Raw genomic sequence first — 27,719 nt, 5'->3', positions numbered from 1 at the left:
ATGGGCAAAGCGAGTGCATGGTTGCCCCAAAGGCAGTTCCCAAGGCCAGGTGGAGAGGCCCACCCTTGAGTTACAGCTCAGTTAATAATAGCTAAACATGGGTTTGTATATGATCACTGTGGTGGTTTTGGATTTAACTGGTTTGATCTTTCTTCCAGTTTGGTATATTCTGCAGTAGAGGATGACTTCATTTGTTTCTTTAGCTTATTTTGTTTAACAAAAATAAAGAAGGCTGAAAAAATCAGTCCTGGTTTATAGCACTATGCAATGAGCCCACTCATGCCAACATTTTAGTTTATTCCATGTGTCTTGCATAAATAATAATTCTTTTTAAAAGCTGAAAAGAACAAAACAGGAAGCCTCCAAGAAATATATAGCTTGAAATATATAGCTTCCAGGGATGGAACTAAAATGGTGTGGTTGATAAAGTCCATCCTTGAAAAATCTTGGGCCCAATCAGCTTTCATTACACCTTGGGGGCTACCTCTTTTCTTGTCACGTCTGTTAATGTGTGTTTATGTTGGTAGCCTGACCTCTTTTTTAAAGCTGAGTTAAACAGAGGAGGTTGAAAGTGCATTTCATTATCAACTTTCTGTTTTGGGGAAAATTGTTGGGGTGCATGCACACAAAAAAGGGAGAAAATGTTTGCCTGTTCAGAGTGAGGACCGCAAGCAACACTTTCTTTCTTATGTGTCTTCATTAGATGATCATTTAGCCAAATATGATTGACTTTGAGGCATGGTGCGGTCTCATCAGGCAAAGCTTTTTGCAAGCACCGTGTCTGAAGGAACCGGTCACATAGCCAAATCCGATTAGCTGCATGATGACATAAAATAATTATGCTTCCTAAATGATCCCCCGAGAGATGGGATTGCCTCAAAGAGAAGTCTCTATTTTCTTTTTTTAAAAAAACAAAAACCTCCCTGCAGATCGTGGGGAGAAGAAGCTGCAAAGAGAGGATAAGATAAGGATAATGTTTGTGTGGCTAGAAACCTGCCACACAAATGCTTCCCCCTCACATTTGCTTTGAAAATTGTAACAGGTAAAAAATTAGCACAGTGCACTACTTGAAATTGAAATATTGATTGAAATACTTTATTGTCACTTGTACAACTTGTATGCTTCTGTTCTTACATAGAATTCATGACCCATTAAGTAAGACATTCCTTGTTTCATTGACTCAGTCCAAAGCCTTGTACATGTTCAAGATCCCACAAGGAGGGCTGGTTGGGCTGAGGATCACCATTTGCTTTAACAGAAAGAGAACTTCAGTACATCATGTCTTCCGTTGCACATATAAATAATTTGGGTTTTTTCCATTGAAAGGAAGATGGCAGGCCAGGAAGTCACAACAACTGCATTTTGAATACTGAATGTCTAAAGCTACCACAAAACACCGTCCTCTGGAGCTGCTCTTAATTTTTGTATTAGCGTTTCCCACATTAAATGTGGGTAGCAACCCATATTTAAACCATGTCCCCCCCATAATAACTTTGTATTTATGACACAAATGTCACAACAGCGCGAAGCTGTAATATGTCAAGTAACAAAGACAACCTGAACCCTCCCCGAAGAGAATGCAGGGATTTGCCATTTAATTAATCAAAGTGTGCAGAATATGGAAATATGCACCTGCATTTAGGGCTGCCTTCTCCTTTCTCAAACCTCGCCATGCTTCCGCCAGCAGGTTTGAGCAAACAGCGATATGCTCTGCAGCCTCGAGGGAAGTGACTCCAGCTTGGAAATCAATATGTCATAAGCAGCTTGGTGGTAATGGATGCTTACAGCAGCAGGTTTTCTCTGCTAATAGCCCAACCAGCAACAGCAACTCATTTAGATGAAAGGGTTTTGTGGCTTGAATGGAGGCAACAAAAAGATGGATCCTCATAAGGGCTAATCAGAAGTAGGGGTGCCACCTGGGCAGCTTTTGACCAGCCCGGCTGGCCTTTGAATGCCGAGGCCCCTTTATTTTTAATGACCTATTCCTCCGGGCTGTTAAAAAAAATGAAAATGAAAAGAAGCTGGTAACCATAATCAGAAGTGTAATTTGTTCCTTGGAAAGCAGACTGTCTACTTGGCTTTGCTTGAGAGGCTGTTGTGAAACGTTTCCAATTCATATTGCCTTTTCTTTCCCAAGCTGTTCTCGCGTGTTATGGGTGTATGGAGCAGTTGTGTCCATATGCTTAAAGGGTTGCGCCTTTGGATTTCAGTCACAAGGGTGTCTGTCAGGAGATTTAAAGAAAGCAGACAGGTTCAAAGGCCCACTCTTGAATGGAAGGTGGAGGGAAACGAACCTCGGCAGCTGAGGATGTGCTGCATATCTGCAAGGTCTTGGATTCAGTCTCTTCAAAGGGTTTTGAGAAGCAGGGATTTGAAAGACCTTAGCCTAACAGCTCTGGTACACAGAAGAGATAAGGCAAGGCATTCAAATTGGGCAGCTCTATGTGGAGTATGAGTTGGAGCAAGTTAAGAATGTTCCTTCGGCAACAATTATCCCTTGTCTGACCCTTACGTCAGGTTGTAGCTCAGTCTGGGAAGTTAAAAGAGACCCATCAGGTTAAGAGGGTCTTGTGCATTTCAGCGTATTTGACTCCTATGGCGCAGGGAAGAATGTGCTTCTGTTGGAGCTGCTGGACTGATGTCCTCAGGGTTAGAAATGAGCAATACATCCTTCCTGAGGCTGGAGTGGTGTTGACAAGATGGCTTCCTTCTCATACGCTGCAGTATTTCCAGGGCAGTGAGGACCACCATGGTTCACTCTCTGGGTAATTCTCCCTCACTCTCTGATTCCTATATCAGGGATGGGAACATTTTCTATCTGTTCATTATTTCCCCATGATTATCTCCCTATTGTCTGGTGGGCAAAATTTGACAGGTGTACATGGCCGCACCTGCCAATCATCTGATGTCATGGTGACATCAGATGAAGTGGAGCTCAGGAGTCCTGATTTGCAAGATGCTTTTATGTTTGAGTCTTCCCCTCAAAGAGCAGTGCTGGGTAGAGAAGAAGTGGGGTCCACTGAATGGAAGCCACTTCCACCTCATTGAGCAAGGCCCACCCATCAGCTGACGTGGCATCCCCTTTCCCACTCCTGTTCGATAATCTGCAACCCTTATTTGAATGTTTTAGCCCTACCTGCAGTATTCAGTTTTCAACCTGGTGGGCGAGAGTTCCATTTTAAACCCCAGTCTGTGTTCTGCTGTAGCTTGTAGTCTTCTTCAGCTCTGGTCTACTATGTAGTTCAAGGGAACTAAATATTGCATTGTCAAAACATTTTGACATAACTCGGCTAGACTTTCCCTCTTTTGCATCTGCCATAATTTCTGTTTATTTATTCCACAAGTCTTTAAACAGTTTGCTTTACAAATTACATTTATGCCCGCCGTGCTGTATTTGAACTTTATTTTAACAGGACCTGTGGCATCTGGTTCGCAAATTTACGACAGACATCAAAGGGTGTTCTAAGGCAAGCGAAAGCTTCCTCCAGCACGAAGCTAGCGCTCCTGCGTTTATTCCTGCCACACATGTGTTTATAGTTGACATCAAAGATCTGGGCTACCTTAGATCAGGGCTTCATGCTTTACTCTCAGTAGAGAGTACGTACAGCAACCATCCAAACTGAAATAAAAAGTTGAAATTCACTATTGACTATGAGGTAATTTTCAGATTGTCATTTTGTCTGGATTCCTATCCCACCTTTCTCCCAATTTGGGATTCAAGGCAACTTACAACATACTAAAAACACCCTTACAAAGTGCATAGCATCAAAAGCAAACTAGACATTTACAACAGCTAAACAACAACAACAACCAGCGTTAAAACAACAATTGCCCTGACAACAGCATCTAGTCTCCAAAGGACTGTCTGAATAGGGAAGTCTTAGCCTGCCAGCGGAAATATAAAAAGGGAAGAAATTCCTCGATTTAGGAGCAGCCGCGGAAAAGGCTCTCCTGATGTGGAAATGTGATCCACAGAGTCAGGCGTGGACCATCTCTCACTATCTTAATAATGCTGAAGACATTGGGTAGTTGCTTCAGGCCTGTTTCCTTCCTCCCACCTCTGGCTATGAAGGCCAGAGCTCCTGTAGAGGAGATTTTTAGCAAAATAACTTTTTCTTATATTATATAACAAGCCTCCCAATAACAAGCCTTCTCTTCAACTGTTGAAGATGTACAAGTGCTATCTTGTATTGCTTTAGGGATGAACTGATACAGCCCATGTCTGTTTTGTGTCAGATTTGCTGGCATTTAGTCACAGGTTTGTTCCAGCTCCCTTTTTCGGGTTGCAAACTTTCTGAAAGAATACACAAAGAATCTGCATATAAGTTGCATGCATTTGTTCCTAATATCTATGCATTTCTTCCCCACAAAGACACATTTTGCATTCTTTTTAAAATAGCAAAAACATAAAATCCATATTTTGGGGGTGTACTTTTTGGGACTGAAATCCATCATCTGACTCATAATTTTATTCTGAACTACTACCAAGTTTGCAAATGTTGAACTGGGTCAAATTGCAGCCAGAAGCAGACTGAATTGATTCCTTCTCCAACACTAGCTGGATCTCCTTTACACATGTGATATCCTTGTCTGTTACTAGAGCCTAGCATTAAGTGGAAGTGTTTGCACAGCTCTCAAGTTATAAAGCCACCCCCTTCATTTCTCCCTGTTAGAGCAAGCTGGGTGCCTTTGCATGCTGGTATATGACATACAGTACTGAATTTTTTAAAATATAAAATGGCCCGTGTTGCCTGCTCCCAAACCCACACACTAGAATTATTGTTTGAAATAGTTGCTGGAGTGTGTGTGGCGGAACCAAAAAAGAATTGTGCCCCTGATGTTATAAGATAGCAAACTTTTTAGTGGCATGAACTTCAGATATTGGTATCAAAGGAGACGTGTCTGCTGAATCTGAGGCGCTGTGGTTTCCTCCGCTTGCTGCTGGTTTGGATCGGAATCAGATCTGATTTTCCAAGTTGACATATGTAGCCTGTAGCCAAGGAGCTGTTCTTGGAACTGACCTTCCATTTCACAGAAAGAAAGCCCGGGGTGTGGTTGTTGGCAGTTTTCCATGGCCAAGTGCGAATTACCTCAGGGATAGCTGGGGAAACTGTTCAGGCTCCACGGTGAGAAGCTCTTGGAGTATTTTGAATCTTCCAGTTTAGAAATATAATGGTGAGACCAAAGTAGGAAAACTGGATAAGCTACCAAAATAAATAAGACATGCTGACTCTCATTGATGTAGTACATGTAGACAGGGATGCCAAGAAAAGGTACAGTGGTACCTCGGGTTACAGACGCTTCAGGTTACAAACTCCGCTAACCCAAAAATAGTACCTGAAGAACTTTGCTTCAGGATGAGAAGAGAAACCGCACAGCGGCGGCAGCAGGAGGCCCCATTAGCTAAAGTGGTGCTTCAGGTTAAGAACAGTTTCAGGTTAAGAACGGACCTCCAGAACGAATTAAGTTCTTAACCCAAGGTACCACTGTACAGGGGTGCTGCTATATTGGGGCCACGGCCAGCAGCAGCCTAGACTCAGAGCTTTCTTTAAAAGGGGGGTAATTCTCTGCCTCCTTTAGAAATAAAGTTACGAAGCAAAATGTGCAGTTACCATTTGAACCAATTACTTTGTGAATTATGAGCCTGCTCCCCTCCTTCAGTGTGAGCTGCTACAGAGACTTTTACAACCATACAACCCCAAGAGAAGTCTTGAAAATGACTTCAAAATGACTAAGAAAATTGATTTGGTTTTCAGGTCTTTCTTGGTGTGTAGATTTAGGCAATGGCTTGCTTGGAAGGGGCTTCACGGTTCATTTTCAAGCTCCTGCTTCCTCTTCTTTGTCCTGCCTAGTAGAGAATTGATTTGGTGCTCTACACTTCACCTGCAAAAAAAGGATGGAGATGCAACACAACGATTATGTGCATTTTATGCAAATTTGTTTCCTTTTTTCAGAATGGGGAGGGGACCACATGCAGTGTACCAGGCCCAGAAAAGCCTGCTGGCTTCCTCGCATTTAGTAATCATCAAGTCCTACCATCAAGCAGAGTGAGGCAGCCTATCTCAAGATGGAATCAGAGTGCCTTAAAGAAGAGCAAATTGTCATTTCTTTTATTTATATAATTTTGACCACTATTTTGTCTTGTTGTATACAGGCAGCAAAATACTTTGGGCTGCCTGTAATAAAAATGGCCCTATTTCTTCATGAGGCAATTGAAGAAGAAACTTTTGTTTGCATTTCTGATAAATTTAACAGCATCCTTTTGGCAGCCACTAGAGAAAACTGTCCAGCTCTGAGACCCCAAGCAGAGCAGAATGATTTAAAGTGAACACTTTAAGGTATCACAATATTATAGCGCTTTTGTTCAAGTCACAGCTAAGACTCAACGGACTATTGTAGGCCTGGCCACCTACTCCACTTCAGTTAGAGCGGTTGATCATTTCTACCTGTCAGAATTTCTGCCTGCAACAGACGGAGGTGTGAATAATGCGGCAGAGTCTGAGGTACTCAAATGGGTGGAGCGTCTGCTTTTTTAATGCTCACTTTGGGGGGGGGGGAATCCTCTCAGATTAAAAAGACTAGTGTAGCTGCTGCGAATGGACTGGAGGAGAATTTCCTTCTGCGTCAGTTTATTTTTACAAAAACTTCTTTTGAATGCACCTCATTTTTCTGCCTTGTATCCTAACCAAGGACTCTTGTCTTTTTTATCCGCTGGCTGGTTTGAGCATATTTGTTCTTCTACTTAGTTATTTTAATTGTTTGCAGACTGCCTTGACATCTCTGATAAAAGATGGCGTATAATTTTATTTCATACTTAGTAAATATACGGGGCGTGCACAGGGATGATTTATTGTGAGTGCATGTGAGGTGAAAACTCAGTCTTGCAAATAAGAGCACAATTTTGGAGGTTGGAAGCTTGAGTGTTTCCTGACAAAACTTGAAAATCCCTCCGTTCACATCCTCTCACTCTCCTGTTCCGGAACGGTCAGTTTTGCCCCGTTCCTTCCACAGAAGAGTCGTCTGCGTTGAAAACTATGGACTAACATGGGCAGGAACTTGGCAGCATAAGACGTACTGATACTCACTAAGGCCACCTGAATCATGACAACAAGTATACTGCAACAGATGGCATCCTCCTATCTCTGCACATGGCTGTGTGTCAACAATACCATAAGCTAATAATTGTGCTGTCTTGAAGTGTCTCTGTGGTGGCCCAATTAGTGTTTGGCACCCTTTTGCTGGAGGACGCATTTGGGGAAGAGGGGAGTATAAAATACCAACTTTATGAGCAGAGGCATACAGTTATCTCATGTTATCATTTATTTATTTATTTTACTTATGCAGAGCAGGCATTAGGACCTGGGATCCAAACTCTTTAGGCTTGTGGAAGCCACATTGGGCCTTGCTCACGTAACGGATGCTCACTACTTCCCCGGACCTCCACTCTCTGCCTCCTTCCCGGCCAGCCGTTCCCTCATGGTCACCGGCTGTAGTGGGAAACTTTCAAGAAGTTCAAGGAGCAGCCAACCCTTCCTGTGTGTCCTCGCAGGAGCACTCCTGCCCTTGAGGGTGGCCCAGCTGGGGCTGGATTGCCCAGATTAGGAGCCCTAATTGGCACAGGTGGGGGTCCTGGAGACATCCAGCTCTGCCTGGTTGGGGCAGGTACAAATGGCGCAGGGCAACATAGTCAAGGAGGATAAGGATGATGGACCAAACGCTGCTGAGGCTTCCTTTGGCTGGATCTGTATGTGTTACCTCCCGGCAGCGCTATTTTTCCAGCCAGATTTGTCCAGATCCTGCTCTTAACCAGAAGGTTCTGCCTTTGCTCATTCTGGGCTCTTTGCTTAGCCCTATTCATGGGGGTATCATGTGCAACTGGATTGTACAACCCCTTTGAGTGGCATGCATGCCCTTCTTTTCAAATGTTTGTTGACAGTGTACAGTGGCTTCCTAAGTCCAGTGTAAAGTAGCTTCCTAAATGTTGGAATAGGCTTTAATTAATATCTACTGTACTGGGAGGAGAAAGCTGCCAGAGGGTTAATGTATACACACAGTCCCCACTATCAGAATTCTTGTTATTTGAAACCTGAGTTATAGAAACACAAAGAATTCAACCCAAACCTTACGACATGGATGTTCAGATATCCAAATGTCTGGAGTTTGCCCGCTTCCTTACTTGTTTGTATTTTGCTAATCAGTGGCAGCCATTTTGGGCAGAAACTATGGAGGGAGTAATAAATAAATAATCTTATAAATAAATATTTTGAAGAAAGGAAACTTCCTGGTTGTCGATCCTGACACAACCTGCCCTTGTCCTTCTCTGTTATCTGAAAATGCAGGGAATTAGCACAAAGCTTGAAATGATTTTAGAGCTATGTAGCATTTTCCTTGGTTGTAAATTCTGCTCATTTGCAGCATTCTTTCATTAGCATTTAGCCAATTAATCAACGTTAATTGTGAGCACATATCTAAGGCTTGTATTCAGCCTTGCCAAATCTAATTGTACAAAGCTGTTGATTTGTTATCCATCATGGCTTGGCATTTCTTAAGGCTTACACCTATTATTTCTGACGATTTTCAAATCTACATTTCAAATCTACTGAAGCATTAAGTAATAATAAAGTGTGTATGAGTGACATTTTCAGATATCAAGAATGCTGCTCTATTAATGGAACATTTGTCAGCTCTGTTTGGTATGGTCTTTTTAGAGATGTGCATTAATGAAGAAAGGTAAAAAGCTTTCTGAAGCATCAGTGCTTCCCTAACAATGGCTGATCATTACAATACCAACTCTGCAAATGCACAGTTCTTGCTATTATACCCACAACTTTAGTGGTTTAGTAATACAGGCATTGTATGGATCATTTGATAAGTAAAATTCTTCTGGGTTCAAGCAGCAATAGAATCCTTTTTTAGGCGCTAAAATATCCAATCATTGACTAACTGGTATAAACAAAAAAATGTTTCATTATTTGGGAGGCTAAAGAATCAAGCCTTATTGCTCAGATTTTAGGATGCATTTTTTATTGGTCTAGTTGTAGTTGCTGCAAACCTTTATTTGCTACTTGGGTGCAATGCACCATCTAATGAAAAAAAGGTTTGCCATTCTGTAATACCGTTGAATCAGAATTATTATGTATTAAGAGGGGTGATTTTTCCATGCAGCCTTAACATACTAATTAAAGCATGCTATTATATAGTCTGCAGACATCCATTAATCACAGGTAGAATATTGTTAAGGGCCCACAAAGACCTGTATACACTTAAGCTGGTGTTTATGATTTCCCTACTTAGTGCTGCACAACAAATTTAAGTGCTGTGAGAATCTTGAACTGGAACATGCAATCAAAAGGCTCTTTATTAGAGGACTGGTTTCACAATGCCACCCATTCATTACACTAAAACCTACCCAGAAGTAAGCATAAGAAGAACAGAATGGAACTGTGGGCCTGTACAGTATATGTCAAGACAGAAAAGGGGGGGGACATTGATTCTTGTTACTGTGAAAGACACTTCCATGTTGGTGGTATCTCTCCTCAACCTGAAAAACGTCCTGGGGACTTGATCACACTGTATTAATTCCAGGGGTGATTTAAGACCAATTTATTCTGACAGGCCTTTAGATCATTCCATTTTGTGTAAATTATCTACTTTTATTTTTAATGCTCAATTTTTATTGTTGTTATTTATTTGATTTCTTACCCACTTGTCTCCATAAGGTCCCAGAATGGCTTGCACCAATTTAAAATAGAGTATTAAAAACATTTAAAGCAGATTATCCACACTGGGCTCTCCTGAGAGGGAGGAGTAGGTTTAAGAAATATGATGAGGATATTATTTTTCTCTTTATTATTCTTAGCAGTAGCAGCAGTAGGGATGGTAATTTATTATAGGATGGGTACCTGGAAACAGGGACAGTTTTAGAAGATGGGCATTATTTTCTTCCAATTTATTAGGAAGATCATGCATGCCTGTAATAATGGGAAACGGGTTGGAAAAATGTTTCGTATACCATCAGTGAAGGTGGAAGGAAAATTCCAGATGCATTCAAGAAAGACAGATGGGAAAATAAACACTTCTGAGATGCCGAAATAAACAGATTCAGACATCAGTGACACCATATGTTTGTAAATGTGGGCTTGGATGTTTGTTAACCGCAAGTGATGCCAGGTCAGAACTTTGTGGTTGCTGTTTAATTTAGGTAAGTCACTTCCATGAGCCCCAAAAGCTTTATTTCAAAAGAAACTTTTCAGTAAAGCTACTTGTTGGATAAAAGAAATCTAGAGTGGTCACGTGTCCTGCTTTACAGAGGGCAGTGATCTTCTGAAGTTCTCTCAGGCGACAGTTCCCTTTTCGTAAATGTCCTTTGTTTGAAGCCCTGTCTGCTCCATGTCTGGTTTAAAGAGAAAGACCCACTGCGGAGGGAGAACAGGAGCTTGGAAGTTGTCCATCAACAGAGAACACCTGGACAGCAGACTGACTTAGGCACATAGGTCGCCAGGTCTCCCCCACAATGATGAGATGAATTAGACCTCTATTGAAGTTACAGTAATTATTTCTAAATTGATAGCAATGCATACTAATTGACATTCATAAACTTCATGCAGATAGGAGTCCTGATTCACCCTCTTTTGGGGAGAAATCTGGTGTATTCCAATTATAAAAACCTTCCTAACCAGATGCTATCTAGCACTGCTATCTTGAGCCATTAAGTGGTTAAAAAAAATATGGCAATGCAGGAACATAGGAAGGTGCCTTATACAGTAGCACCTCGGGTTACGTTACCCTCCGGTAATGTGAACTTCAGGTTGCAAAAGCTGCAAACCTGGAAGTGTTTTGCCACACGCGCATGTGCAGAAGCGATCTAGTGCTTCTCCTCAGGTTGTGAAAACCCCGGGATCCGGCTGGACCTCTGGAATGAATCCCGTTCACAACCGGAGGTACCACTGTACTGAGTTAGACTATTGGTCTGTTGTGCTCAGAACTGCCTTCAGTGACTGAAAGTTGGTCTCCAATATTTCAGGCACTGGTGTCTTCCTACCTAGAGATTCCAGCATGGGATCTTCTGAATGCAAAGCAGATACTCTTATCTCTGAGCCTTTGCCTAATTTTTCTGGCTTTGCATTGACAGTCTTCCCCAAACCCCAAACCCCGCTCATTTCTGATTAGAACATTTTCCTTGAAGATATTAACAGAGCGTTCTTTTGTTCCCATGCAAATGATAAAGCCCCAGAGTAAGCAGTAATATCACCGCAGGAGAATTAGTTCACACACTTTGTACTGTTCACCTTGTGCTTGCTACAGTACCACAGTTTAACAATCAATCATTCATGGTTGGCAATGTACTAGGGCACATTTTTTTAACCAGAAAACAAACAGCCATTGTGAGCAGACTGATAAGCCATATCTAAACTGTGATGAAGTTACTGAAATCACTCTATAGTATTTAAAACGCATCTGATCAATGGCAAATATTTTATGATAAAGATTTTATTTTAACCTTTTGCATAATTTAAAGATATTGTTTCAACATGAAAACCTGTTTTCAGGAACCTTTCACCATTAAAAAGATTACCAGTATCTACATCACAGAGTTCACATACCAATCAGATCATAGCTCAGTGATACTGGGATCACTCTGAAGCCCCTTCTGTGATTATTGGCAGGCAGGGGGTGGGAAGGATTAATACAGCGAAGGGAAAACAGTGTGAACTACATTTTATTTGCTCAAAAGGAGCCAACTGATTAACCAAGATGATTGAACATAAATGTTTTGAGAGGACTTCCGCTTACACAAGTAAATCCTTGTTAAATAATATACATAATATATAAATACCGTAATATAGTATGGACTATTAAAAAAGTTAGGGCATGACTTAGTGAAAGTGAAGTGCTCTTTAAAGTGAAAGAAAGTAAACTGTCCTTAATTCTGTTGAAATCAATGGGATAGAGGGAAAATCAGCTTATTACAGTGGCAGGTGTGGAGGCAAGGGCGACCACAGGATTTTTTTTCCACAGGAGCACCAGGGAAGCAAGACAGTGTAAGGGAGGAGCTGGCTAGTTTCTTACTAGAAATGAGTAGAACAATGTATGTTTTGCCTGATGTCTCAGGTTCAACAGATGGTGGCAACTTTCACTTTGTTCAAATTTAAAGTTGGGACTCTGGGGGTTATAGTTCATATGGAGGTAAATGTCCTCCTTGGCCCCCCATAGATGTTCATGGATAGATGGCATCATTTAAAGCGAGAAATGGGGGCATGAGCTAGGCTGCCCACCCATTTCGTCCCACGCCACCATTTTGTTCTACTAACCAAGCTCATTTCTTGTATTTATTGGGATGAAATCACTTTTCGCTTGAGCAACAGACTGTCGGGGATGGGAAAAGTGGAAGACACTGGGAGATCTTAGTCCTCATCCTTCATGCACACACTTCAAGCTTTAAATCACATTTTATCCCTGCTTTGCATGTGGCAGGAATACTTAAGAACACATGTGTCTCACAGGAAGCCTCCTAGCATACCTAGCAACAGCAGGGTTCCCTGGTGGCATTTTTTGCCTTTTGTTTTCTTTGCCATTCTCCTTCTCCTTCTTTGTAAACCACTAAGAGACCACTTTTGATGTTAAGCAGTCTATAAGTAGTGTGGAACTAAAATAGTTTTTCACCTTCCTTTTTTGCCTGGAGTCTCCAAAGAGACTCATAACATTTGTGCACTACCAACTATTTAATATACAGAGCAGTGACCATTTTAGGTGCGTTTGGATGCACAATTGCCAACACACTGGTCCTTTTGGACCCGGAAGAAGGCAGAAGGGGGGTGGAAGGGGCATGCTTATACACACTACATCGATGCGTGTGGGGGCCGGGAATGGAACAAAATGGTTGCCGCCTGTGCTCTAAAAATGAAAACTGTAAATGATGTGAGAAGAGATGAGAGGAAAGGAAAGGATGGGAAAGGCTGAAAAACAAAAGATTTTAACTGAGCTCAACAACAAAGCACGTTCCTTTTGTCCTCTGCAAAAATCCCAGAGTGATTTATATGGATCTATTGCAGATGCATCTGATAGGTTTAAATTGGGTGAATAAAGCATTTGCCCTACTCAAGTAATTGCAATGCCTGTTTAATGCATTTAAATGCAGTCTTGGCTTCAGAATAGTTGGCATTCCCTGGAAAGAAAGTCACAGTCCCATCTGCAGAAGTGAATGTGCGAGTTAATGTTGTGCTTTGCACCTGAAGTTCTGCGTGTGAAATTTTTAACCGTTTATTAGCTTAAGCCAGCAATAAACCTAACAGATAAACACTACTGACAACCGAGACCCAGGAAGATGGGGAAGAAATGCCCAGGATTACACAAGTCGATGGAAGGAGACCTTTTCAGGCAGTAATGAATAGGAAACAGGATTAGCAACAGATGTGTATGTTTTGTCTGGCTGCCTCATGGAAAGAAATAGAGAAAACATATATAAAGGGCATATTCTGATTTGTGTCTTAGAGGGCACCCTAACTTCAGAGAACTCATGACACACTTGTTTTTCTGCTAAGAGTCCCCAACATGGTACCCCCAGATGTTTTGGACTATAACTTCCATAATTCCTGACAACTGGTCCTGCTTGCTGAGGCTGATGGGAATTGTATTTTAAAGCAGCTGGAGAGTCCCACATTGACAACCACTATTCTTGGGCAAATTCTAGAGCACACACCATTTACATGGGACACAAGCCCATGTAAGGCTTCACTGCTGATCTGTACAAGCTAACAGGATATCCAGCACTCATCCATGTTTGTGCTTTTTAGAGAAGAGTTTTGTAATGCTAGACTTTCAGGGAAGAATGTCAATTGTTATTCATCACATTGAGAAACACCTGACTCACCAGCTTTTAAGGAACACTGTAGTGCCTGTATTGGCCTGGGAACCAATATTTGAAGGCAGCTGTTTCTCAGATGTTCTCCTAGTGCAGTGATGGCCAAACTTGGCCCTCCAGCTGTTTTGGGACTACAGTTCCCATAATCCCTGACCACTGGTCCTTTTAGCTAAGGATGACGGGAGTTGTAGTCCCAAAACAGCTAGAGGGCCAAGTTTGCCCATCACTGTCCTAATGGGATTCACTATTGGCTTGAATTGTCACTTGTTAGTTCTGCCACAATATTTTGTGCAGACACCATGCTATTTTACATGCCTTTGGACTTCTCATGAATGTATTAACTGAATGGCCTTGCACAACTCAATTACTAATTGTAAAATGGCAGGTCCTTTTGGGGTGAAATATCTAATGAATTTTGAGAGTCCTGGGGAAAAATTCTCCTCCGAAAGTGCTGCTTGTGTTGGGAGGGAATACCTGGTTGGTGGCAATAGATTATTTTCTCCTGTCTGTTTTCACTGTGTCCACCTAACTGTCTCTTCATCCTTCCATCTCTCCCATAAGCTAGAGTAATGCTGATGATAGGAGGTCAGGAAGCTGCTCCTGCCCTGCCAGCCATTACTGAATGGGTTACATCTAATTTGTCCCCTTGATTGATGGATGCGCTGGCTTGCACATAGTGCTTCTCAAGAATCCATTCCCTTTATGTTCTACCTTAATGTCCATGCCAGCGCATCATAAAAAATGACTCTATATTGCATTCTTTGTGATTATTACAACCAAGGAGAGAAATAGCATGATAATACGAGTAACTCTTATTGCTTAAAACACTGTGTATGCTAAAATAACTCGTAAGGTTTGATTTCTAAACACAGTGGCTCTTATCTGAAGCAATTTTATGCTTAATCAAAGGGTAAGAGGAGAGTAAATTCCATTTAATTTTTTTTTCTAGACCAAAGTATGGCTTTTCTGCTGCCTCTGAATAAATATGGCAAGTTTAGTTTAAACATGGTGTGAGTGATTGCAGATGGCTTATTTATTTAAATTGCTCTCTGTTCGGATGAAACCTAAACAGAAAAGCACACAAGTTATCTCTTAAATCCTAACCAATGTTTTGGCTGAACCTCAGTTGAGATATTTTTTCGGGGGAGTCAGGGAAGAGGAGAGACAACGGACTTGTGCTTCTTTCGTACACAGCATGGAATAAAAGTAGTTCATTCCTTTTCAAAAGTATTTGCAGGAGGTTCATGGAGGCTACAGTATTGAATGTTCTGCAATGGCAGAGGGTTGGATTGGAAGATGTTCCTTGAGGTCCCTTCTAGCTCTAGGATTCTATGGTTCTCTTTCACAGTTGTGAGGGGTAGAAGTGGCGTAATAATATGATGTCTCATTGGGATGTAGAACAGGAACCAATAAGGAGCCAATTCGCATTAACCACAGTGTCCCTGAGCTGCAGTTGTATTCTGAGTCCGCTCCAAACTTTGCAAGCCAGTTGACATACTCATTTGTCATGAACACAGATCAGTACATGGAATGCTTCAAAATTATTTGCAAAAGGCAAATGGAAACTTTTCTTGTGCAAACAGGTATTATACGCTCCCATTCTGTGGCGCTCTGGGTGTTTATTTAGGTCAGAAGAACACCATTGTGCTTGGAAGTTTTTCAGAAACGCTCTGTTAATACTTTGTCACAAGGCCAAACTCTAAGCTGCATTAAATGTGTCATTCACCCTCACCGTCAAAAGAGGGCAGGAGGGTGGTTGAACAGGATCAGGACTAAAAGGGGTTAAATCACCCCTTTCAAAGGTGCAGAAAGTCTATTAATTATTGCTTTGCCAAAAAGAGTCTTCAAATTTTTGTCTGGCTGTACTCCATCAATTAATGAGGAAAAAAAATGCTCTCAAAAATTGCTCTCAAAAAAGAGGAGGGGTGTTGTTGTTGTTTTTTACAAAATTCTTATGAGTGGGGAGCAGGGTGGGGTTTTTTGTACTTACCTTGAAGTGGCCAAGTTGTTCTGTGAGTGTTTTTTCTTTTCCTTTCACAATCCGTCTGGTGGTCTGCATTTCTGCAGCCCTCCCAGGTGCTCCTTTGCTGGACTTCGCTGTGAACAAAATGATGGGTAGGCTGCCTCTCAGAGCATCCCAATACCTGCAAAGGAATCATAGAATCATAGAATCCTAGAGTTGGAAGTGACCACAAGGGCCATCGAGTCCAACCCCCTGCCAAGCAGGAAACACCATCAGAGCACTCCTGACATATGGTTGTCAAGCCTCTGCTTAAAGACCTCCAAAGAAGGAGACTCCACCACACTCCTGGGCAGCAAATTCCACTGTCAAACAGCTCTTACTGTCAGGAAGTTCTTCCTAATGTTTAGGTGGAATCTTCTTTCTTGTAGTTTGGATCCATTGCTCCGTGTCCGCTTCTCTGGAGCAGCAGAAAACAACCTTTCTCCCTCCTCTATGTGACATCCTTTTATATATTTGAACATGGCTATCATATCACCCCTTAACCTCCTCTTCTCCAGGCTAAACATGCCCAGCTCCCTTAGCCGTTCCTCCTAAGGCATCGTTTCCAGACCTTTGACCATTTTGGTTGCCCTCCTCTGGACACGTTCCAGTTTGTCAGTGTCCTTCTTGACAAGGTGTCCTTGACAGTGTTCTTGACAGTGTCCTTCCCTCCCCCATTCCATGTACCAAATTCAGCTTCAGCACTGGCAATAGGACAGCATGGCCCACCACATATGAGGGCAGCAGGCAGGTTTATGGGGCACAGAGGAGGCTGTCTCAGTATGCCTAATGGTAGGGCCAGCCCTGACACCATGATCCTGACAGTTAATTTTCTTTTTTATTATTTTTTACTTCTGAAGTACTGAAAGATGTGTTTTGTAAAGGTCAAAGGAAGAATTCCCTTTTAAAAGAAACCCAGCAAGCACCCTAATCTCAGGTGCTTGGTAGACAGGCTCCTGGGCTTCCTGGGCTTCAGTTATAGCTCAGGGGAGGATTACCCAGGCTGCACTGGGGAAATGGTTAATGGAAAGACAAACAGACCCCACCCTTTGCCATCTTGCAATGATAAGAACCTTACTGTTCTATGGAATTTAGAAATCCTAACGCAGCATGCAAATGAAGCAGAAAAACAGAAGCCTCTTTTGCAAGAGAAGCTTCAAGAAACAGGAAGAGAGGTTTTAGCACAGTACTGCTACGCGGGTGGCACTGTGGTCTAAACCACTGAGCCTAGGGCTTGCCGATCAGAAGGTCAGCGGTTCGAATCCCCACGATGGGGTGAGCTCCCATTGCTCGGTCCCTGCTCCTGCCAACGTAGCATTTCGAAAGCACATCAAAGTGCAAGTAGATAAATAGGTACCACACCGACGGGAAGGTAAACGGCGTTTCCGTGTGCTGCTCTGGTTCGCCAGAAGCGGCTTAGTCATGCTGGCCACATGACCCGGAAGCTGTACGCCGGCTCCCTTGGCCAGTAAAGCGAGATGAGTGCCACAACCACAGAGTTGGCCACGACTGGACCTAACGGTCAGGGGTCCCTCTACCTTTACCTTACTATTAATGTATTTGATAAAGAGTGTGTGAGGAAGGTGCTTCATCTGGCTTTATACAGGGTTGCTCAGTTTGTGCATCTTTCCTCACCAAGAAAGGAAGTTGCATTGCAGAAGGTGCAGGCATGTGCACAAAATTCCCGGTTCAGTTGTTGATGGGTGTGTTGGGTGGAGGGGAGGAAAGGGGCGATGTCCTGCCACTCTAAGGTCACAGCACTCTTAAATCACCTTAACAGTCATGGCTTACCCCCAAGGAATCCTGGGAACTGTAGATTGTTAAATGTGCTGGGAATTATGCCTCTGTGATGAATAAACTGTGGTTCCCAGGATTCTTTGGAGGAAGCTGTGACTTTTCAAGTCTATGTGGGGCTCTGTGATTATGTACAAGTAGAGAAGAGAGTGGCTGGAAAGGGGATGGGGAACAGTTTTTACAGTCATGTGTGATGTTCATATTTGACCTGCTATCTGCATACAGGCACAAACAGAAAGTCATACTGAAACAAATGCCAGTTAAAGCTTTGAATTGTTGTGGAGAAGTTGTGTTTTCTCCACTGATTTGGAGAGAGCTTCAGCATTTTAACAATTTCCTGTTCTGTACATTCACTCAGCATGGGGTAGATGAACAGCTCGGTAGCAGTTAATTGAAAAAACAAAACGCACCACAAAACCTTACTAGCGACCAAACCTGAAGCCAGACATAGGGGCAAAATAGCTGCTGTATCCCGTGAGAAAGGCACTTTCACTTCAGTCTCTTCAATCCTTAACAGAGCAATGCAAACACCCTTCTGCTGGACTGGAGGAGGTGCTGAAATGAGTGGAGGTGTGCAGGCAGGTGGGAGGCCCAGTGGTAGGATTTGCAGAGTCAGCAGAAATCCCCAAACAGGGTATCCTGAGGGTGGGGCAGTTCTGGTGCAGGGGCAGTCTGGATTCTGCTGGATCCTGAGCTAGACTTACTGCCATCACACGAAGGCAAGGGGCCTGACCCAATTGTCCTGCCCCTCCCATCTTCCACTGTGGCCTCCACGAGCTACAGAACCATGAATATGGAGATGAACCCACAATGCTGCAAAGCCCTCTACTACCATCTGGTTGTGGGTGGAGTCGGGGAAGGTTACTCTACAGCCACAGCAGGTGCTGCAACCTTCCAACAGCTTGACCTCACCCCCAAAGGCGGACTCCTTCGGTGTCTCCCGAGACAGGTGGATGCCAATCAGGGGAAGATTAGAATTGTGCCCTAGCCAGTAAATGTGTCATAAGTTGTGAAGTACCTAAAAAACATGAGAAAAGTTGCTCATGTCGGCTTGATCACGGTGTGGAGCAGAGCTTTCCAAACTTCCCATGTTGTTGACACATTTTTAAGACATGCATCATTTCACGACACAGTAATTCAGCTTTATTAGTTGTACCCCACACATCTTACTGGGTTGCCCCAGTCACTCTGGGCAGCTTCCAACATATATAAAAACACAATATTTTTTTTTAAAAAACTTCCCTATACAGGATTGCCTTCAGACGGCTCGGGGGTTGGATAACTCCATACCCTCCAATATTTCTCCAATGAAAATAGGGACACCCTAAGGAAAAGTGGGACATTCCGGGATCAAATCTGGGACGTCCCTGGAAAATAGGGACCGTTGGAGGGTCTGGAGTAAGTAAGTTCCATTCAACTATAAGGGACCTACTTCTGATTTGACCTGCATAGGATTGGGCAGTTTAGCACCTAACTTTGGCTGAGTCATGATCATAGTTACAGGATGATTTAAGGAATTTGTGTAAATATTCATTCTCATTGCAGCTCTCTCTCTCTCTCTCTCTGTGTGTGAAGAATTTTTTATCTGGACACTCAAAAATGCACATTGCAAACAAGCCAAAGAGATGCTTGAAAAGATGTGTCATATCAAAGCACTTGTCCGAGACAGCAAAGATGGGGAACCTGTGCCCCCCCCCCCAGGTATTGTGGGACTCCAACTTGCATCAGCCCCAGCTACTGTGGTATTTCACCAGAGGTGGTAGGAGGTGGAGTCCAACAACATCTGGAGGACGGTTGGATCCCTCCTCCTGTTTTATGAACAGCTCTCGTCCCCTCTCAGTCCATGACAGGCATGGATTTATTGCCTTGTACTGCTGTTTAAACTTACTGCACAATAAATATTTCTATAACCATTAGAGTTAAGGAGAAAATGTTCCACATCTATGTCCCCCTGGCCTCTCCCCCACTGCCAAGGGCACCTTGAGAAAGCCCATATCCTACACTGGGACAATAAATCTTAATTCTAAACAGCATCTTGGGGAATTAAAATCCATTCCTTTGTTATACAGTAGAAGCTTTGATCATGACACCTTTTTAATTAAGCTCCAGTGTTTGTATATTTTATTGGCTAAAAAGCCAACAGAGCAGTATTTTTGTAATAAATAAGAAATAGATTTTTGGAGCGTACCCAATCTATTAAGGGGCAAAATGCTGACACGCATATTGCCACTATATGGACTCAAGAGAAGTCTTTAATCAAACATGGTGTGTAACTGCAGACTGACACCCTTACTTACTGCTCTTTGTCTTCCTTTTTAATATATGAGTGAGTGGCCTTTTATCATTTTCTTTCCACACATATAATAAGCCTAGCTTAAGGCTTGTTTGCATGCCCACACAGGATCTTTTCCACGTCAGGAAGGATAGTAGGGATGCATATATCCCAATGTGTGTTTAAATTAGTGTGTGGCATGGATGCACGGATGCATGCAGGCTCAGTTTATGCAATCCTCCAAAGAACAAAGATTTTCACTTGAATCAACCCTTGAGTGTTTGGCTCTGAGCCACATGTTATTGCCAGTTGGCAACAGAGCAGGAATAGGAAACCTTTGACCCTCAAAATGCTGTGAAGCTTTGGGTCCTCTGGCCAGGCTGGCTGGAGCTGATGGGAGTTGGAGGCCAACAACATCTAGAAGGCCAGAGGGACGCCATCAGTCAGTGGAAGAGCCCATCCTTCCATCATGCTAATAATACTGAGCAGAAAATGTTGCCTCACTTTCATGGGCCCCTTTGCAGCCCCAGTAGGGTAGTGTTTTCAGCTCAACTCTAGGACAAGGTCTAAAAATGTCCCTCTCCAATGGGACTCCTCACTGTGAGCTTTCTGGGGTGTTGTTTTTTTTAAAATTAAATATGTGTGTGCAATGTCTCTCTCTTGTATTCCCCCCCCCATGTAACATTTTTACAAATCAGTTTCATTTGTTGAGACATTAGGAAGAAACGGGGGAAAGAGGTGGGGGGGGGGAGATGAGTGGGGTTGGGGTTGGGTGGCGATGTTTCTATTTTACTTAATATATGTGGGGTTTTGTGTCAGCGTTGCTTGTGCGGGTTCTCTGCTGTTCACTTGTGTTCCTTTGGTGGTGAGAGAGGTTGGGGTTGGCCTAGGGTGTGGCTGTTCATTTGTGGTTGGCTGTGGTGGTCTTTGTTTTCATGTGTGAGTGGGGTGGGTGGGTGTTTTGGATCAGGCTAGCCATATTGATTTGTATGCTTCCAGCAGCCAGAAACATCATAGCCAGACACTGGAGAGACCTGTCAGGAGTAAGCATGGACCAATGGTACCAAACAGTATGGAAAAGAGCCTTGCTAGAAAAATTAACCAGTAAACTTTCTGGGTATTTTTAACTGATGGTACCACAGCTGCTTTGCAGCTACAGAGATGCAGTAGGCAGCCTGGCCAGTCACCACACACTCTACAGGGTCTATATTTGAATGATACTGCATAAATGACGGGTGTGGGGTTTTTATGTGTGTGCTGGATTGCAGTTCCACTGGAGCCCTTAAAGAAATTCATAATTTCTACATGCTCCTTTAATTAAAGCTAGCAACTTGCAAAATATTAACCAATATAATCAATACAATCAAATAAGAATTGGACCTACGTCTTACGTGCTTTTAAAAAAAGGAATCTATCTATCTATCATCCATCATCTATCTATCTATCTATCTATCTATCTATCTATCTATCTATCATCTATCTATCTATCTATCTCCCCTCTTCTGTTCTATATTGGCATTTATCTTTTAAGTCTCAATTTTTTTCTGCCCAAATTTGGTTGCAGGATAATGCCTGCAAGCCTATCCTCACTGCCATAGGAGTCATTCCTATGCTTTCCAGTTCAGCATGCCTCATGCAGAGAATGGACACATAGACAAATTATTTCGGTGTCTGTTGTGGCAGCAGCCAAAGCATAACAGTGAGAATGAAATGTATGGTACCGGTTTGGTTTACACATGGCTGTATATCATTTGAGTTCTCAATCCCGTGCCACTCAGGACTTGATCATTTGCAGCTGGCTGCATGAGCCAATTCCGCTGAGAAGTATTGTGTGTGATACAAATAGGCTATCTCTGGTGTCAGGTCTGTGGTGGCTCATTCACACATGCAAGCTACCTTTGTGCTCTAAATGTGCAGATGTGAACTTGCTTGATGTAGACTCCAGATAAATCAAAACGAATGGTGATGCAGAATTCATTGTCCGCCATTTCTATTTCATCTTCTGTTTTTAACTGTTGATGTGGATCTTGGTGTTATGGCAAAGCCAGTGGGCAATGGGCCAAGCTGGTGATGGTTTGTTCTTTTTTGAAGAAAACAAACACAATTAAATAACATGTGGGAGACGAAGATCAAGCCTTGTAGGGAAGGTTTATTATTTTTAAAAACCCTCTTTTTCTCAACACTGAGTTTCCAGCACAAATCCCCTCCTCTCAAGCTGCTGTTTGCTTCCAGAGAGATGTTTCAATTGGCTCCAGTAGATCTTCCTAGGGTAAAAAGCAGCTATGGGGCTTGTTTGTGAGGACAATGGCATGGAGCAAAAAGATTAAACCCATACTTCCTGCTTTGTGCAAGCCTGATGACCTGTTTCCTCCCGCTGCTGGTTGCTATTTCACCCCCCACCCCCCACCCCACATCAACATGTATCCACATATTTCACACATCATGTGGTTTGGCCTCAGTATAACACCAGTTTGCCTTCAGATAATAGCTTCAGAGTGTGCTGGAGAGCAAATATTTATAATCTATTGTTATTTAAAGAAATGGGAGCACTAAGTAACTGGTTTGTTATAGATCAGATTTCTGAGTGTGTGATTGTCATTGGTATTGACTTAATCACCTCAGGACAGCCAAGACTTTATTCATTGACCTTATTTAGGCAGAGAGAACAAAGGTAACTCTTGTAGAGAAAGGGTCAGTAGCTATTTACTGAAGGAGTACACTGGAGCCTTGTTTTGATCGGCATGCAAAAATATTACTTGCAAAAGTGCTAAGAGGCTTTACTTTCTAATGGCTCATTTAACATCTAGGCTTGAATGCTTTCCTTGGTGACATTCCCAGATTCATAAGGCATGCGACTTGGATTGTTTTTCAGGAGATCAAAGTTGCAGATCTGGCCATCACACACACACACACACACACACACACACAGTCATTACTAAAAGTTATTATTTTTAAAAAGAACATATTATTTCTAATGAAATGATAGCAGATCCTTCGACTTTGATCACTTGAACTTATGTGGAAATAGAGAGTATTCATCGGTGAACATAGGCATGTGTGAATGAACAACCACAAATTTACCACCACTGAAAATCGTAATGCAGGAGGGGGGAACCTTTAACTTCCCAGATGTTGCTGGAGCTACAGCTTCCATTAGCTGTAGCAAGCATGGCCAATGACCAGGGATGGCCAATACCAGAGTTGTAGCTCATCCACATCTGCAAGTCAAAGGGTTCCCTACAACCTGTCCTAATCCAAATTATCCTAAGGATGCTGTCATGCTGCAGTTTGCATGGTTGGCATGAAACAATATGTGAACAGAAATACAGCTCTCCTTTGAAATTACAATTCTCTGAGTTTTGTAGTGCAGTGCTTCAGTCAAATTATTTCCACAAAAATGCACATATTAGGGGGAACATGTCTATAAAAATGCCTGCTTTTGCAAAAATAACATGCACAAATTCTTTCTATTAAGGAAAATTGCTTGCAAAAATGTGTCTATTAGAAGAAATACACACTAAAATGCTGGTGGCTTATTTTGAAGCACTAAATCTATGTTTGATGCCAGCAGTGTTGTCCTCTAGCAATATTCATAATGTTGAGTTGTAGTAGCCCGATGGTGTGCAAAGTGAGACAATCTGAATATGATTCCTAGTTAGCAAGAAAATAAGAACATAGCTCTTAAATGTCTCTGTGCACACACAAACATCTCTCTCTCTCTCTCTCTCTCTCTCTCTCTCTCTCTGTGTGTGTGTGTGTGTGTGTTCCTTTTTTAAAAAGTCAGGCACTTCTAAAATTGAAAAAAGTTATACATGAAAGAGTTAAAACCAGTTTATACTGAAATCCTGTACAAACTTATCTTGGAGCAAGTTCCAGAGAAGTCAATAGAACTTACCTTTGAGTAGATATGCGCAGGGTTGGGCTGTTAAGAGACTAGGGAAAACATTTCTTTGTGACATAATAGTTCCCCAGAAAATAAGTCTCAATTGATTCTAGCTAATCTGTATCTTAGTTATGTTAGATGAAGTTTATTTCTGTGGGCCATAATATGCAAAGTTCTCATTGATTAATTTGATATATGATGTGCTTTAGAAGGCACAGCTGTAAATATTAATTTCCATTAAGACAACATTTGGATGAATGAATAAGGCTATTTCAGATGCTTTACTTCAGTCTAAGAATGATGCATTAAAATTCTTAAGTTGCTGAGGGTACAGCTAAATCTGCATTTTTATTGGCACGCTACATCTTTTATCAAGATGCGGTTATACAAGCAAGGGAAACCAATGAATGCATCTATTAAGCTATGCTTCCTCTTTCTTTCACAGAACTGCAGGAAACGAAGACCGCTCAGTTTTATGCTCTTTCCCACCACCCCTTAGACTACAGGATATTGGTGATGGATGAAGATCAGGACCGCATCTACGTTGGCAGCAAAGATCACATTCTGTCTTTGAATATCAATAATATAAGCCAGGACCCTCTGAGTGTAAGTCCACAAAGCGCTTTGGGAAGCTGGGATCATTTTACTGCATGCTTCTGCTTTCAAAGAAAAGAGGAAGGAGGGTGTTTCTTCATTATCCCATTGTCAGGCAACATGCCAGCTCCACGCCTGCTCAGCACAGTTGCTGCTTGTACATTAGCAGAACAATATGTTCAAACAGCATATTTAAGACGGAGCCTCATTCCCCGCCCTGCCCCCTCATTTGGGACTGTGGAGGAAAACGAATCCCTTTTACTTCTAGCACAAGAAGCCCCTGGACCCATTTGTCTGCAGTTTGGTAGGCCTGATCCAGTCTGGAGAGGGGGCTCCTGTCCAAAGCTGGACAATATGTTTGCCTGGTATTTAGGGTATTATTATTTTAGTGAACCTAGACTTACAACCAGTGCTTTTGACAAATTGTCCAGTCAGTGATGGGTCAAAAATTAGAAGTAGGGGTCGCTGGCTATGTGAACACCCCACTCAGATTATTATAAGCAGAATCCAGGTGAGGACAGCCTACCCTCAGCAGGTTCATCTCCTTAAGTCTACTCATACCTGACCACTGACTGCTACCTTGTTCCTCTTCGAAACAACAAAAAAGGACCCTGGTCTTGGGGGAAAGGGATGAGGTAGCAGCTGGTGAAGACAAGCCATGGCCAGAGAAACTGCTGCTGAGTGTGGAGGGTGAAAGCCTTTCAGAGCAGGAGGATCCCTGTGTAAGGATGTCTCTCAGCAGCAGTCTTTCCTCCCCAAGTGCACCTCATTAAAGGAGCTCTTGAGGTAAGCTAGCAAGTAAACGTGTCTACTGGCTTCTCAGAATGCTGCTTTGAAAAGCTCAGCTGCATCTGGGAAAAGAGTGAGCCTGCAGTAAATCACACTGTGCAAGTGGGAGTTAACTCTTTATTAGCAAGAATCCTATTCGTACAGATTTGATGGACACACCTAATGAGCACAGCAGATAATGGATCAGTTGCTGAGACTGAAAGTCCCCTCATCTTGAGTGTTTTCCCCAAACAATCAGAGACTGCACCTGCATGAAGTCAACCTATCCTTCACCCTCTTCATGCCTCTTCTGGTTCTTGGAGACCAGGGGGGTGGGGAGGTTTTCTCAGAAGGAGGGGGAGACACCCATTCCTCATCACTAGCCTGACTCATCTTTGCCTCTTGGCCTCTCTCTTCCCCTGCTTCAGCTTCTGCCTCTGATTCTGGATTTCTCCCTGCCACAAACTCACCCAACTCACTAAGCCCTGTTACCTCTTCAGCTTCTGACACCTCCTCCCAGTCTTCTCCCTCTGACCACTCATCACCTCACCACCATTCCCCAGACTCTGAGCCTTTTACTTCCTGCACAAAAAGCCCCTGAACCTTGGTGGTTCCTCCCACCGTTCTTCTGTGTCCAACCGGTCCATGAAACTTGTAGGAAGCAAAAGCACATGGCCTCTTAATTGCAGTTTCCCCCCCTAGGGATGTGCAATTCCTCCCTGGAAATTTGCTCTCCAGTTCTTCCAAGTACAACCTGTGAATGCACATTCTCCACCTTTCCAAACAAAGTTGGTACTTCTTTTAGCTCCGCTTATCTTGCCGTGAGAAGGAAAATGACTGGCAGAGTCCAAATAGAGGTAAACTCAATAGTATAGTGGCTGCCATGCTTTTTGATGGTGGCCATCTTCCACCCTTGTTCTAAAATAACAATGTCAGGAACATTTAAGGCAAAACACAGATGGCGACTGGAAACTGCTCAGTACCAGAGTATCAGTGATGGAGAGTTAACAACATGGTTATAGCTAATTTAAAAGGAGTCCCAGGACAGGCAGCAGGAGATGGATCATCCCAGGTGGCTTGCATCCTGAGAGCAGCCCAACTATAGTTTGTGAAGATGTTGGGTCTTTTTCCTACTGCTCTTCACTGGGCTACGAAATCATATCATGGGCAGCAGAGAAAATACTCTTCCTTATCTCACAGATGCAAAACAGGTGCACATTTGTGTATTTGCAACACCCTATTCCCACACCAAGAATTGCTGCCAAAATAGTCCCTCACTTTCTATTGCACACTGCTGAAGGCTCTTGTCTTTGCATGTAAAAAAGGTAAAGGACCCCTGGCAGTTAAGTCCAGTTGCGAACGACTCTGGGGTTGCAGCGCTCATCTTGCTTTACTGGCCGAGGGAGCTAACGTTTGTCTCCAGACAGTTTTTCTAGGTCATGTGGCCAGCATGACTAAGCTGCTTCCAGCAAAACAAGAGCAGCACACGGAAATGCCGTTTACCTTCCCGCCAGAGCGGTACCTATTTAGCTACTTGCACTTTTACGTGCTTTCAAACTGCTAGGTTGGCAGGAGCTAGGAGCTCACCCCATCAAGGGGATTTGAACCGCAGACCTTCCGATCGGCAAGCCCTAGGCTCAGTGGTTTAGACCACAGCGGTACCCGCGTTCCATGTCTTTGCATCACACTATATTTATTTGCTCTGCAATACCATGTCCTGCCCTGGCTTCTGAGGCAGGGAGTGTTAGTAAGCTGGCAGTAGAGTTTTCTTTACTTTCTTTACTTTTAATTAACAGTGTTTAACCCCACGGTGGATCTGATTGCACATATTACAAGTTAGCTGCAAACAAATTCATCAACATGTGTTATCTGGCAATGAGGACGCCTGACGGAAATGACATTAATGGACATGCCAGCAACATTTTAAAGAGGCATCTTTAAATTCCCACAATCTACATCCCCTATGATCATAAAGAAACTCTGCTGCTTCCCTGAAAATATAGCAGAAAAATAGAAATGTATTTAGCAGGGGAGGAAAATTTTCAAGAAATGCTTTGGTACAGCACTCAAACTAATCCCATGGAACAAAGAGGAGTCTTGACTTTTAAAGACAGTGTTAGCAATTATGAGCAGTTTCCTGACTTCCTAAGCACAGAAATATTCTTTCTATTATATGCTGCTTGGCTCCTTTATTCAGTCTCCTACGTTAACATGTGTTGCTTGAGGCTGGATCCTAGTATCTGGATGTTGGAACAACCACATGCAGGTCCTTTCTGCACTCACTAATCCCCCTTTAACATCTCAGTGGAAAAAATGTTGTCACACTGACAGTGCTAAATCGATTAAAGAAATTAGGGATTTATTTTATGTGGAATTGTCTGAGCAGAATTTGCTGAAACATCACAGAGTGAACCGGAATCCAGATAATTGCTACCCAACTTTATAGACACAGTAAATGAAGCTGTAGCTCCATATATTATTGGCAGGGTATACCATCACCAGACATTAGACTGCTGCACACTGGAATATGTCCAACAGTCATAAA

At 42.7% G+C, this 27,719-nt stretch overlaps 1 protein-coding gene across 1 annotated transcript in view; it reads left to right on the top strand.

Annotated features, from left to right (window-relative positions):
• The window catches only part of SEMA3C (semaphorin 3C), a 151,750-nt gene that overhangs the window by 41,495 nt on the left and 82,536 nt on the right, over positions 1-27,719 (top strand). The window contains exon 3 of the mRNA XM_081210709.1: positions 24,258-24,418. Within this exon, the coding sequence (XP_081066835.1) occupies positions 24,258-24,418 (161 nt within the window). The remainder of the gene's footprint in view (positions 1-24,257; positions 24,419-27,719) is intronic.

This window comes from Podarcis bocagei (genome assembly GCF_964188305.1).
Source record: "Podarcis bocagei genome assembly, chromosome: 10".
NCBI classification, from domain to species: domain Eukaryota; kingdom Metazoa; phylum Chordata; class Lepidosauria; order Squamata; family Lacertidae; genus Podarcis; species Podarcis bocagei.
The sequence above is the reverse complement of the archived record's forward strand: the minus strand, read 5'-3'. Positions and strand labels throughout refer to the sequence as shown.